This window comes from Dermacentor albipictus, chromosome 3, assembly GCF_038994185.2.
Source record: "Dermacentor albipictus isolate Rhodes 1998 colony chromosome 3, USDA_Dalb.pri_finalv2, whole genome shotgun sequence".
NCBI classification, from domain to species: domain Eukaryota; kingdom Metazoa; phylum Arthropoda; class Arachnida; order Ixodida; family Ixodidae; genus Dermacentor; species Dermacentor albipictus.
Window position 1 is genome coordinate 72,823,483 of NC_091823.1, and position 15,304 is coordinate 72,838,786.

The 15,304-nt window shown below is 43.1% G+C and overlaps 1 protein-coding gene across 3 annotated transcripts in view; it reads right to left on the bottom strand.

Moving 5' to 3' along the window:
- Positions 1-412: 412 nt before the first annotated feature.
- LOC135900651 (very long chain fatty acid elongase 4-like) overlaps positions 413-15,304 on the bottom strand; it is a 71,371-nt gene continuing 56,479 nt past the window's right edge. For all 3 annotated transcript variants that reach the window (XM_065430171.2, XM_070535591.1, XM_070535590.1), the window contains 5 exons: positions 14,533-14,613; positions 11,381-11,552; positions 9,041-9,168; positions 3,701-3,850; positions 413-1,963 (listed from right to left, as the gene is read on the bottom strand). In XM_065430171.2, coding sequence (XP_065286243.1) covers positions 1,814-1,963; positions 3,701-3,850; positions 9,041-9,168; positions 11,381-11,552; positions 14,533-14,613 — 681 coding nt within the window. In that variant the 3' untranslated portion in view covers positions 413-1,813. The remainder of the gene's footprint in view (positions 1,964-3,700; positions 3,851-9,040; positions 9,169-11,380; positions 11,553-14,532; positions 14,614-15,304) is intronic.

Consider the following 15,304-nt stretch of genomic DNA (forward strand, 5'->3'; position numbering starts at 1 on the left):
AAGGGAGAGCATGGTGCCAATCGGTTGACGCAAACAATCATAGCATCAAGACACAGTGGTGGTGTTGAGAGAGCACGCACACTAGTGGCGGTATGATGCATCAGTGCTCAGTTGACCGCAACTGTGGAGTGAATGCAAAAACTTAACTTACACTAGTCCTAACAATGCATGGGATCTGCATGACTTTTTAATCCACCAATGCTTTGGCGGACTGTACGATTAGTCATCATACATCCAGTCGAGCATGCTGAAATCTATCATACTGCCTGGAACATGCTAAAACGTTCTGACCAAACGCTGCACAGACAAACTTATCTTAGCAGAGCATTTGCCATGATCACTATTCAGACTCGTTATCTTCAGGTATATGAAGAGAGAACTAAATGGTTTGATTCAAAGAGACTAAGCAGGCTTACTGCATTAACACGATTTTATTTCAGTCATGAAGTAGTTATGAACATTTCCTAATGCACTAAAAGATTCACACAAGCTTGTAAAATGTTTCCATGTTTCCCTTCTTATGTAACCCCATAGTCATGCATTAAAATATGGAGTAAGTTTGGTGTAAAATGCGATATGCAAGTTTATGTGCTTTATTTATCATAACATTAATTTCTGACATCCTATTATCAAGGCAGCATTACTATTGTGAAATCTATTGCCTAACATGAGAGAACTGTACTGTATTCCTTTTTTGCCCTGCAGTGGGTGCATGAGTGCAGTGTGACCCTGTAACGCCCAGCGTACATTACATGCTGTACCAAATTCTCCCCTTGGAACCTTGCTTAGAATGACACAGTGGTGGAGATTGAATGTGAAGGTATGTGCAATAAGGCTTCCCACCCATGCTTCCCAGTTGCTTCCCAGCATAGTCACTTTGAAGCAAGGTTCTTTAGATTGATGTTAATTTGAGAATTTGGCCTTGACCATGTGCAGTACAAGGGCATGGCAGAGTTAATGTGTAGGCCACTGCAGCATCATGGTAATGTTGTAGGATGGACTGTCCTTGTATATAATGTTGTGGCATAGTTCTTGCATTCAGGAGCGGGTATTTCTCCCACTTGCAAACACTTCATCATTGTCTTGGTGATCCACCGCCTGTCAGCAGTACTTTTAGCTGAAATTATAACACCTTAAATGACAGCCATTTGCCTGAAAGAGAACCAAAGTGTGTGCTACCTCTTAGTAAATACATAGTAGTCAATACAACAGTACAGCAGATGAGATGAATCTTGCATTCCACAAGGCCTATTTCTTAGCTTCATTTTCTAACTTGCTGTCATAAACTATGAGAGGAAACAGAATATACAATAAGCCGCAATGAAAAACAGTAACTATTGCTGAATATTCACACTTGCTACTAAAGAGCTTTCAGCTTAAGCTCCAACACATGTAGTTTGCTTGAAGTGAGCCATTGGAAGTTCAGTGAGTAAACAATGTAATGTTTCTGTTTACTATAAACACACACGACAACACTTTTTTTTTTTTGCTTCTGTGGTAAGACACATCAAGCTCCTATCGCAAAACAAAACTTGTCCCAGCATAGCCATGTTTTATAGAAACGAGTCTGGGACACGGCTATCACACATTGTTTCGCCTTTTGCAGATTGGCTGAATGATCGTAACACGCATATATCACGTGAGCCATGCACACAGCAACAGCTGTTCTTCCATGCGTACTACACTGAGCAAGACCATCTACAATTTGAAATCCTATGACAGTGCGTGGGACCACTGACTGATGTGACTCCACATTGAGTGGTGTAAGGACTGAAAGGAACTGAGTCCATCCCAAAGGCAATGTGTTGATGCCCTAATCCCTCTTCTTGAAGTCACTATCCATGACCCCCTCCGGAAAGCACATTGTGCTCAGCGAGGGCAAGAGGTACTGCTTGTCGATGGAATCGCTGTCCGCTTGGGATAGCTCCCCGAACTCCTTAGATTTGCTTGCCTTGGCTTGATACTGTAGGGAAAACAAGCACAAATTGGCATGAGAGAGTGCTAGGTAGTATCAGTATAATGGCAAAATTATAGGTACTTCTGGTGTACAAGTGAAAGACATCAGCACACTTCCCATTTGGCCCTCTGGAAAAGCTTGCCAAATTTAACAGGAAGACGTAACTATTCGGCCTAAACAGAATGCTCCATCTGCCACCACTTTTGCCCACAATCAGAATTTTGTGAATAAATTTATCACAAATTATGAAAGAAAGGGAACATACATAAGTTTGAGGTGGGTTTCTTTTGAGCATGTCAAGGTGATACCTCTTCAGCAAAAAAGCTGAATTTTTTTTGTTGTTGTTGTTAACAAATTTGCTGGCAGAGACTTAAGACTTGAAGTTGCATGTACTGCAAGCATACCACTGCCATGGTGCAGATGAAATGGACCTGTACAAGTAATATTTTGCTGCTAGGTGCATCCTTTCTTTATGCACAATATATTTATGAGATTCCTTTTCTACATAGATTGCTGTCTGGATACAATCTGGTATGTTTGTTGAATGCATTGCTTAAAAGTTCATGTGCCTCTTCAAAAGCTCTGTTCAAGTAATCACACTAGGTACTGCTCAGTGTACATCTAAATGCACTTTTTTTTTCCTTCTCTTTAATAGATGTCTGCTTAGTGCACCATACAAGGTGGTATCAAAATGTTTTGGGACTAGCTCTGTGTTAAATAAAGTAATTTCTTTATGTGCATTTAGGAAATCATTTCAAAATGGTGACCTTTGAGCTGTTTTTCTAATTTTTGGAAGAGAGCAAAATAGATGGAAGCAGAACCTTGCAAAGGAGTCACCTTTAATGTTGATCATCACTAGAGACAAAATTTAGGTGCATGGGTATGACCCTGAGATGGAGCAACAGTCTCAAAAAAATAGGCTAGGAGTGTCCATGGCTCCTATAGATAGGCTAGGAGTGTCCATGGTCCAGCACAAGATTACCTGAATATGCACCTTGGCCAGTGCACGCCATGGTAATGGTTTGACCATTGGACCTTGCTAAAGATATTCTAGCGCGAGTGCAACATGCTGCACCGATGAGCCAGGTGCTTGTGTGCTTAAGCAGCTGCATTTGTGAACTGCTTCCACAATATGGAAATGGTGCATGTTCACCAATCTGTTCCCATCGAAACTTTTTGTAAACATGCTCTACAAAAATGGCTGTCATAAACAAAAGTTGTCCTTCGCCGCCATTGATGGTGTCCTTGACCTTGCCCGATTTCTACTAGCCAGGAAAGTGTAGTTCACTAACATGCACCGCACCACAGTCGCTTATGCTGCATATCCTCATCTTTTCCTAATCACACACTTACACCAACCACAGCTCGTAATAGGCATGCCTTTCACTGCACATGTTTGGCTCGTTTCCTCTTGTAGAGCACTTGGCATAGCCGATTTCAATATTGAAACTTCAGGAATGGTTGCTTTAGTAAGCCTTCACACTGCAACACTTAAGTTCTGTGATAGGTGAGTGCAGTAAATGCAACGTAATTGGCATTCCACCTTATCAGTGAAATTATATGCCTTTCTTGTGTACATAGCTGCTCGAGTTACATTTGCCAAAGGCATTTCTGTTTGTCCTAGCAATAGGACACTTTTATGTGACATGTCCAAGAATTGTTGGTTAGCCCCTCTGCAGCAATGTTTGTAGCCACAGATGCACCGATATTCACAGTAGGCCCAAAAGATGCAACGCTACTCACCCTGCTCCTGTAAGCATGAATGTAGAAGTTTCCAAATAGTACGAGGAAAGAGAAGGCGTACACGATGAAGGCATATTGCATCCATCGCGTGAATTTGCAGCCACTGAAGATGGCATTGATGCCAAAGCCCAGGCCAATGCTGAATTGCACCTGCGTTTGCAAAAGGTGGTATAGAAAGGCTATGAATGCACATTATTAGCATGGGCCCTGATGCATGCATGAAAAACAAGAGAAGGTAACAGTACCAGCCATAGAGGCTGGACTGTTGCAACAAATGGGCAACTGTTTTTAGGGAACTGACAGGAGATACTAAATCCAGTTGCACTGGGAGACCACTCTTAGGAACTCTGTGGTAGATAAAAAAAAAATGATTATGAGTGGATTGATGGTGATTGTGAGTGGTTCTTCAATTTTGCACCCAAATCATGGCGACAATGCCATCATTCTTGCATCACAAATTCTACAATACTTCCACTTACTTTGTTCCTTCTTGGCTCTTGTGCTGGAAATGCGTGAAAATAATGCCATGTTGAGTTTTTGTTTATTCTTTATTGAAACAGTTTTTTATTTTATTGATAAACAAGTGAGCAACTTTGGCCTGTTTGTGCCCAAATTTATGCCATTATAAAAGTGTGAAGATTTCTCACACGAATGCGGTAAGATGATGAATGAAGAATAAATGGTTAATTTTCATGAGTGTCAACAACTATCTGTTGTTTCTCTAGCATGTTCCAGCATACAAGGCCTCCAGCCCCACTCCTATGTTAAAACTCGGCTATATTTGAGCTTTCAGAAATTCAGTATGCCAGCCTAGCTAGTCCTAGTTCCTGTTTAGTATCCATGTAACCTTCTAGACACCACTTGAGGCTTTTTATTTTTCGGATTGATAAGGGCAGTATGATTATTTTTCCATTTAGCAATTGAGCGAGCAAGCAGGCCTGCATTTAGGGACTGGCCTGAGCTGATGTTGTGCTATTAAACTCCGAATACACATCACAGATTGTATTAAATGTGAGAAATGGCAAAGTTCCATGCAACAACATAGCATTCGCTTCTTTTCCTTTCCAGACACCTTCAATAGTCATTGGGCGTAAGGCATTCTGGTGAATGTCATCGGGATGTTTAGACAAACCAGAGCAGATCTATTTTAGGAAATTAGGAATAAAGCTTAGTTTGACATAAACTTTCAGATTTGCTTTCAGAACTCTGTGGGCTATATTATGCCCGATATTTGGTGAAGCTGTATGCAACTGCAGAAGCAAACATACAATCAAAATTATCAGTCACAAATCTGCAGAGTAATTTCAGAGCATTATATTCACAGTGCCAATTGTAAATTGCTTTGATTGGTGTTAATGGCATCAATAAGATGAATACCCATTTGTTCGTATGGCACAAGGTCAATGTGCAAAATTGTATTACAATGCATTAGCAACAGTGCTGCTTTAATACCGTTACTTGGTTTGGCATAGCCTGTTATACTAAATTTTGGCCTGGTGTAACCTGTTATATTTCAGTGGCAAAGGCAGAGCTCCATATCCTTAAAGCATAACATAATTACGGTCATTGTTGCAGTGACGCAGCAGCCTTCATGCACGTTAGCTCATTTGTGCTACCTCTGCCATGAGCATTTGCAAAGGCTGGCAGGTCTATGGGATGGTAGCGGTGACGACGCACTGTAGTGTATGCTAATGCTGCAGTGTACTGGCAAATTTTATTAATAATCTAGCAGCCCGCCCTTACTTCCTTGGCAGGAGAAAGTCTGTTTCATTGCAGGTTACATGCAGGGATGCCACTTTCAGGGAGGTGCAGTAAGTTGGTGCATCAACATGGTGCACGTCAGTGGCCATGTGCTGAACCATGATCAGCCTGAGCAATCTCTTATATGTAACACTGGAAAAGTGGTGCAAGACCTAGCAGGAGCCATCCTAGCATCAAAATATATGTAAATAATATTTAAAGTGCTTGTGTAAAGCTGTTTTAGTCAGCATAAGTGGAGTTCCCGTTCATGTGCACGCAAATTACAATGCAAGCAGAAACAGTGTCTGTCCACGTGTTCCCCAAGCACCGTTTGGCACTCTCTCCATGTGCAGCCTCCAGATTAAGCACTCGCAAGCAATGCATGAGATTCTTATGCGCTAAAGGAATTAGGCTCGCAAGGGGTGGAACCATATTGCTTTCAGCGCCCTTGTATTGCCACAGTATGCATATATGTAGGGTCCTTTGTTTTGGGGTAAAACATGATAATGACCAAATTTATGCACACATACCGAACAGAATTTATGAAAATAAGATTAAACGCGATATATCCCAACCATTTTTGCCCATTCCTAAATACGTAACAATAATAATAAATACATGTGTTACGAAACTAATGGACGTTCCCACATTTTGTCAGCAAGTGGTTAAGACATAACCTTAATAATAATGTGTAAATATGGTAAAAGCCTCCTTTATTTATTTATTCATTTATTTATTATTTATTTATTTACAATCACATAGCGATTATAACAGGAGGGCAAAAAGAGACAGGGATTTTAGTGCAAGACGAAAAAGTAAAACACTACAACGAGATGTCGCACAATTGAGGGCTGTGAGGCATACAACTAAATCTACAAAAGTAAACTGCACAAACAAAATTACATTGGCACTTCCTTTATGTGAGAACAAAGGCAAAAAGAAAACAGCTATTTTAAAATTGTGAGGCTAGCAAATCGCTTTTGATTAGCTTAAAGAAACGAGCTAAAGATTGCTACTGGTAATGGAGGGGGTTATGTTATTCCATGCTCTGATCGCCAGGGGAAAAAAACGAGTTCCAGGGCATCTGTGGTGGAATTCGTAAGAAGCAAGGGTATGGGGAGTGTTTCTGGCGAGTAGTTCTAGCTGTGGATTGCTTAATATAGTGGGACTTGTCTATATATGTAGGTGGTTGTGTAATAGTTCCTACGTACATTATCGTTAAGCATGCCAATTACGCCCAGTTTTCTTTTATGATTATTTACACTCTAGAAATAACCAGCATATATAAAAACGTATTATAATCGGCACTTACCGACGTTAAGTGAACGAAAGGTTGTTGCTTTTTTAGTACTGCATTTAATTGAATACAACAATGGCGCATTGCATCGCTTTTCGCGCATGCCGCATGCATGTAAACGGCGGCACTGCGCTAGGAAGCGAAATAACGTACGCAACGCTGACGTTTCTCTGTATAGTGAGCGATAGCTGTGGCATTGAGAAAATACGTTTACCCTGCCACGTTACGTGCAAATAACGGTAATTTCGTTCATTCTGTTGCAAGAGCCTACATAGGAAACCAGCAGACGAGGACAGCAGCAAGCAAGAACGAAAAGCCCGGCAGGGCTTGCAAGATAAGGAATAACATCACACCGGCTGCAAAGCATAATAAACGCTACACAACATTTGTAGTGTGCACTACATTTGTGTGCACTACATTTTGTGGGGTTTTTTTTCCTTTCTTTAAGAACAAAGAAGGGATCGCGCCAAACCCGTCTCTATTTTTTTTTCTTAGTGTGGTTTCTTTCAAATATATTAATCGTGTCTGACGATGAGGATTTGTAGAGGCTTGATTTGCAAGCAGCCCTATTTGCCATCGCATGTTCCTATAAGTGATTTCGCTTGTTTAATATGGAATGTCTGTGTTCAAAAGGAGACCGTCTCTTGCGTTAATCGTTTGTAGAAGTTACGGGAAAATCCCGAACTTTTGGCTGCCAGACAATAACACCCTCGATTTCACCCGTTTCCCTCGAAGTACAACATCCGATTTTTGACACCCCCCCCCCTCCCCCTTGAATGTCAAGAGATAAAAGATCCGAAAGTGAAAGACCGTAAGTATATGTATACCTCTGGAAAGCTCGATCATTAAGGGGCCCTGAACTACTTTTTATCGAAGTGGAGAGATGCATTTGAAGGGAAAAATAGGGTATTTCATAAATACTGTGCCGCGAAAAGTACTTCTATGCGTTCAGCACAAGCAGAGATATAACCAAACACTGCTTCCATAGTGCTTCCACTCCTCCTTGAATGCCTTGCACTGCGAAGGCTACGGCGGAGTGGGACGTGCCCACAACGCTTCGCCTTCTAAATGTCACTGTACCGCACAGTTAATTTTATCTTGTATCTTAACGTAGACGCCACGACACGCTAAACGTAAGCCAAGCGCCGTTGTCCTCAGCGAGCCGCTGTGCGCTTAGCCAGTGGACTCGTGGCGGCACCCCGCGGCGGCGGCGGTATCTACGCTACGTAGCAGACCGCAGCTACCAATAGCAGCCGCGTGTGGGGAATCCGCTTTATTACGAAATGAAGCGTCCAGAAGAGAACGAGGCGCCGGCTTCTGTTGAAGAGAGAGCGTTTGGGAGAAAGGCGACTTCGCGCGCCGCTTGAGAGCTCCACGCGCCGCGTACGACAGCAAAACTTGGCCGAGATGTTCACAGCAGCGTGTGCTGCCCGCGGCCTATGTTATTTCGCCAAGCCCGAGGGGTGGTCCTGGGCTCCTTTAAGAGGAAGTTTTAGCTCGGGCCCAACTCCGACGCGGCCTATTCAAATACATGTAAAACGCAAAAACGTTTTTGTGAGATAACCCCTGGAACGATTTTAATAAAATTTGTTGCATTTGAGAGAGAACGCTAAATTCTAGTGACTGTTGGAAGCGGAATTCTGATTTAGGGCCTGAATTTTGTTACAAGAATTTCCAATAATTCAAAAGTTTGGAAAAGAAATAGAAGCACGAAGTTTACAAATTAATACCTCTGCATTAAGAACAGATATCGCGGTTCTGTAAACGGCATCCATTAGATCATTAAAAGCGGAGAAATTCAATATGTACTGTTATATTTTAAGTGAATTTGTTACGTTGTGTACAAGGGTTCTGCAAAAGCTGTATTTCCATATTACCAATTTTTCTTAGATTCATGTTTAACATATCAATTTTGTCCGCTTTAGATGTACTATTATATGCAATTCACAAAATTGGGGTGTCATTTTTCATTGTTGAGTTACAGAGTTGTAAACTTTATAGTTTCGTTTTCTGAAAATTTTCTATTTTTGCCAATTTTCAATAAAAAATTGACAGCCTAAATAAAAAATTCGAAGCCAACAGTCACTAGATCTTAAGTTTTTCTTTTAAATGCAGCAAACCTCGCCAAATTTGCTGCAGTGGTTGCCGAGAAAAATGAATTCTTCTTTTACATGTATTTAGATAGCATCCGAGCGAGAACTTCCTCTTAAGCCTTGTTGCAGGGACTAGTACATATTCTCCAAGATTTTTATTTTAGTTATTTTTTCTGGTATTTCATGTGTCAACACAGGCCCAATACTCACAAGCTGTATAAGTGTGAGGTGCTTCTTCCACCAGAGGTACTTCTGCACAGCAGGGCCAAGTGCAGTCAAGCCATAGTACGAATACATGAGCACGTGCACAAGGCAGTTGATGCTTGGACCAGGAGCAGCTGTAGACACAAGCATTGAACACAGTAGTTAAGCGTTGCGCACCAGAGAACGGCAAAAATTGTCGAATGCATCATGGCTTCCGCGCTATATTCAGAACACTACTCTGAATAGAACAGGAGACATTCATTTTATTTCATTTGTATTTTACAGCGAAGCTGTACATGGCTAGCCGAGTCGTCCGTCCGTCTGTCCGCCCATCTGTCGCTTGTACGCCGAAAACTCCTCTGGCGCAACCTCATGTGCATGCGCGGGAAAAAAAAAAGTCGCAGTGGTCGCTCTGTATGTTACCTTATCGACCATGTTATGGCGCAGGACCTTCATGGATATGGAAACGCAAGAACGTGTCTAGCATAGCAGTATACAACCAATCGCGGTGTACCACAGTGACCACAAAGCTATGGCCACTATGGTAACGAACGAGAGAAAATAAGGACGATAAAAACCACGAAGTTACGCGTATGTGTCTTTATTCAATCTATATAGCAATAACCACATAAATCAACATAGTTGTCAATATAGTCATTCCAATACAGCTTCGCTGGTTATCCTTCACAGAATGGAAGGGCACCAAAAAAAAATTTTTTTTCACCCATAAATACGCGGAACTCAACCGCTCGACGAATAAGCTATGTAGAAAAGCCGTCCTTCTTGACTGCACTCGAAACGGTCAAAAACGCGAGTAGATAAGTAGAACGGACAGAACTTGTTCGGTCGTCTGCCGCTTGTGCAGTAGATAACCTTTCCCAGTTTTGTTTCTTCAAAGCCGTTCTATAGTCATGAGAATACGGACAAATACGTCCCTGAACGGGGCGAAGCGTCATTCCGAATGACTGACAATTGCTAGGTGATCCCGCGTTTCCTCATATGCGCTGCTGCTCAGCGGGCACGTCCACTTGGGTGGTGTATAGCGCCAGCCGCTGCATATTTAGCTGAAACGTACCATTTTATTGAACTAGAGTTCGCATTGTGCTTGCATACAGGTCTCTGTTTATGTGTGTCTGTTCTAGGTCGTGAAAAGATCCCCATGACCTCACGTAGATATTCTTGAGTGACTGATTTCACGTTTTAACAAGACAAAGGGACAATATATACAGTCGCTATGAGAGGTTCTGTAGTGTAATTTTGAAGGTGTGGTACTTTCCAACCAGTGCCTATGAAAATCGCAATGCACGAGCATTTTTGCATTCAGCGTGCCCCTATCGGAATGCGGTCGCCTGGAGCTCGAAGCTGCGACCCCGTGCTCATCGACAAATCTCCATAGCCACTGAAGCCACCACGACGAGCACCTCACGTCATATTCGTGGACGCTTTATATTCTTGCAAATTCAGAACTATCTAGAATATTTGAATTTTGGCGCATTACGGAAAAAAGTGATCACAAGGCGGTGTTCGCGCTTCAGACATCACTGGTCGCTGACAGCGAAGCTGCGCCCTGCAGGCTATGACCGGGGTGACTATCGGAAGACCTGCGTAAAAAGCGCGAGCCCAGTCATATCCAGGACTAGGGGAAACCTTGATCAAAGGGTCTGGCCTTGATATCTCCGCAGTGACCGGCACGCTGATTTCCGTACATGGGTGGAAGAGGACTTTTACCACATACTAAGTTCCTGCGCGGTACACGATTGCGCTCAATTGCACAGCTTACTTCGAACGCACCGGAATGGCCCCCACGAAAAACAACGCATCGGTATGGAAGAAAAACTCGTTTAGTTCGACCGCGAAAGCATATGCTCCTTCGGTTAGTTCTACCCCACGCTGATGCCCCCTCATGGACAGAGCGGTTACTAAAAGTGGAAAATAGAAACATATTCTACAGACGACGCTACTGGTTCCCTTGGAGACGACAGTGTCGGTAGCAATCTGTCCTGCAGTGATGAGAGTTTGCGCTGTTCCCTGAGCGATATCTCTCTTGACGATTTTGTCAGTGCCGATGATAGTATTGAGGTGTGCGGGCACCCTCACGCAATACCGCGGCGGCTATAGTTATTCTAACACTGTATTGAAGTGGTCTGTCGATGACGGACTACTTAAAGCCAAAAAAAAAAGATTTGACTTCTTTCACTTTGTCGCTGTCTGTTAATTCGACTTTTCGGATTATTCGACCAAAAGCTTTTGGTCCCGCAAGGGTCTACTGTATACCGTTATATAGCTTTCTACCATGGCTTAAGGACGACCTTCCACGGATTAAGTAATAATAATAATGTTACTAACCCGATCCTCCGGCGACCCATCGGATGCCGATCCACCAGAAGAAGAACATGGTTGAGTGGTGGTACACGTGCAGGTAGGTGAGCTGGTTGTCCTTCTTGCGAAGTACGAAGAACACCGTGTCCATCAACTCGATCAGCTTGCTCATGTAGTACCACCACAGTGCACGTGCTATCTGCGAGCACGCACCACAGGAAAGAAATAACAGTTAAAACCTATACAATAACAATGGTTAAGCGCAGTCTAATGTCATATAGACAGTTCCAGTAGCTCAATTGCTCACTCACTAAAGAAGGGGCTGATGACGTGGGCTGATATTTAGCTGCAAGCTAAATGCCGTTGATGAAAAAAAAAATTAAACGCCTATCGTATTTTATTGCTTGCATTTCGGTATGAACTCACTTAAACATTCGGTATCCATTAACGAAATAAATTTAACTTGTTGCATTTATAACAAGTTGCTCAATGTTCGGTCTGCTTGGCGAGGCTTTAGTTGCGTACCATGCATTACATGTTAGCATCTACGAGCGCACGCTCGAGAGAGAGAGAGAGAAAAACTTTATTGGTTCTATCAAGGAGGTTAGCGGTGAGCCGTCTTGAGCTTGCTGCCTGGCTTCTCAGCATGGGTGTGCCCCTATTCCAGGGCTCCACTGAGCCTGGCCACTTCGCACGCGTGCTGCACGATCGCCCTTTGGGCGGTGAGCTCGCTGCTGGTGAGCAGGCCCTCCCATTGCTCCGCACTCGGGTTTTTATGTTTATGGAATGTGTAGTTATGCTTACATTCCCATGTTATATGGTAAAGAGTTGGTATTTCTCCGCACCATGGGCAGGAGTTTCTGTATTGTGTCGGGTACATTTTACTTAATATGTGTAGATTATAGAAAGTTCCGGTTTGTAGCCTTCTCCAGTCGGCTGCTTCCCGTTGTGTAAGTAGTGTGTGTGGCGGAGGATATTTCATTCTCTGCCCTCTATAGTAGTTTAATATTTCCGCACACGTCGGCTCGAAATGATACCCAGAAGCCAATTAGTATCAAAATGCCCAACACCAGCGCCAAATTTCAGAAATGAGACCTGAATTTTTTTTCCGTGATTCGCTTCTTGATTTACAAATTTTAATCCATGGCCTGAGAGTTATCTTGTAGCATTTGCGCCAGGGAAATCAATGCTTTTATTTAATTTTTGAGCCTCGTGCAATAAGTTAACTTCACCTCATAAAGACCCTCTCCGCAGTGAAGCCGCCATATTGCAAACAAGACAGACGAGCGTACACCTGTCGCTGTTGCTCATGCTCTTTTCTCGTGAGTAGTACAGGCAAAAATTGCAATTTTCCTGCAGAGCCAATGAGAAGCCCGCGATGTCAAAGCTTCCTCGTGGCTTCCGGTATCCTTTGCGAAGCCTATCGCTTCACGCGATCGGCTCGTCTCTGTCACCTCTGCGGAGGAAACTTGCCTTTGTTTTGTGCTCCATTCTAACAGCAACATTTTAGCAATTTTTTTCTGGGGAAAGAAAAGGTGCACGTTATAATCAAGAAAATGCGGAACTTGTTTTCTGAAGAACCTGGAACTATAGAATAATTGCACAGTAAAACGTCAAACTACCTTGTCCTCCTCCGAAACGGTTCGTGGTAATGTTAGCCTTGCTAATTTCTTTTCTGAGCTTTCTGTATATGTATATTTTCTTTCCGGAGTCGGCCCTTTCTGTACCAGTGTATCTCTGAAATGCCTCCCCCTGCTACAATGCCCTCGTGGCGCTGAAGGTATTCGCATAAATAAATAAATAAATAAATAAATAAATAAATAAATAAATAAATAAATAAATAAATAAATAAATAAATAAATAAATAAATAAAAATGGCTGTGGCTTAGGTAAGGTTAAGCCCAGGATGCGAAGCATACTAGCCTTTATTTTAGTTGTTGAACCACTGTTTAGCCTGGTGAACTGCTGTTGCTTGGCTATATTTGGTTCGGCTAGACGAAGAAACAACTCATGCATTACTTCTTCGCCTTCAAGAGTGGAACGCGACAGCGTTCCCGTCGACCCGCCAAGGGGTGTAAGACAATGGGCTACAGGGCAGCGACTACGCGCCCCGCATTGGACGCGGTGAGCGTCGAGCAAAGCAGCGTTCGGCGCGGCAACGAAATGTGCGCCTGAGCAAGAGACGAACGCCTTAGAAACAGCGCGTTTCTAAGGCAACACCGCATTCACTAGAGGCGCTTTTGTACCGCTTTGAAGCGTTGTACTCGTGGCTCAGTGGTAGCGTCTCCGTCCCACACTCCGGAGACCCTGGTTCGATTCCCACCCAGCCCGTCTTGCAAGAGTTGAGCCAAAGCCACTTCTCCTCTGTCGTGACGTCACGGTGTCACGTGATTTCATGGTCACCGCCGCGCCTGAGGAGCTGGGTTGAGCCCTCGTAATATGCTTCGCATAATAAATAATGTATCAGCAGTTTATTTCGAAGAGCTGCTGGGCGCTCTTTCGGTTTACGCAGCTTAATTTAAGACACGTTAACAAACAACTAAAGGAAGTCGCGTACAATACCTTCGTGCACTGCCTGTGCTGGACGCGTGGCGTGTGTAGTTGATCACTCTTATTCGCGCGTGTGCGTGTGTGTGATCGCTTTCTCGAATGAAGGCAGTCTGTCGTGGTAAGATTTCTCCTGGCGAAATACAACCATTTCCTGGGCGCCACAGAAGCGAAGAAAACATTTGCTTGGCGTTCTAAACGAAAGCGACGCAAAACACGCACCCCAACGGAACGGGTAATTTTTCAACGATCTACCTGAGTTACTTTTCATCACGCAAAGACATCGATATCAATCTAAAAATAGTCTTTTACACTACACACATTTCCATGGAACATGCAGAATTGTAATCGTTTCTACATCTCCGGAACTGCTGTGCTGTAAAAATGTAAGTTGGTTTTATAATAGTTTGTCATCCTCTCCCTCCCCCTCCCCCCAAACCGCAATGATCTCCAAATTAATGACTCGGCGGCTCTATGATCAATAAATAATAACTAAATAATTTTTTTTATTTTGCGGTTGCACTATTGTTGTCATAATAAAGAAATACAGTTCGTTTTCGTTTCTCTACCTGGTGTTGGCAGTATCGTGAATTCCCTTTTTTATTTAATTTATTTTTTTTATTGATACTCACCCTGATCTCCCACGGATTGTCGCTGTAGTCAACCAGTTGGCACAACCAGCTGTATCTCCGCTTGGTTATGCAATACAATATCTAGGAAACAGAGAAGAAGTCATTAACTTTGAGCAACGCACTTGCGATCGCTTTCGTTTACGGGAAACGTTCGCTCGCACAGGTGGGAACAACATCTCAAAGGTAAACTCCGCAACCAATTTTTTTTTTTTTTGCAACTATACAAAGATACTGGACACTTCGTAAAATGGACCCGCCGACGTCAAGAAACACCATGCCGTGGCCATGACGTCCCTCCAGGACACTACATAGAACTGTATGTTTCCGACGGAGTCCCGGCGTCTGCTCAGCACTTATGTACACCGTGGCTGACACTGTTTTGAATCAAGCGAGACATATTTTTTTATATATATACTTAAGCCTTTTTGCTTCTCCCGCGGAAATAGCTGGAGATTTCCGGTTGGGGTGCTTTGAATGTGCTAGCTTAGTGCTTCCTCCTTCGAAAGCATCGTATACACATAGAGTTGGTTAATGTTAAGCCGCTAAAAGCGTGTCGTCATCATTCGCGTTAAGTCTGACGGCGGCTGTATACGTGCAACTTAGTGCTGCTACTTTGAACATGCCGCGAACGCCATAAAGCGTATTTCTGAGGCATCCGTCTAGCGTCTGCATTTCACTAAGAGTCAGTCGCACGCTGGGAAATCGCGGTCGGCATTGATCATATATGTAGTTGCTTATTTAAGCGGCACTTGTATACGAAACATAACTTTGT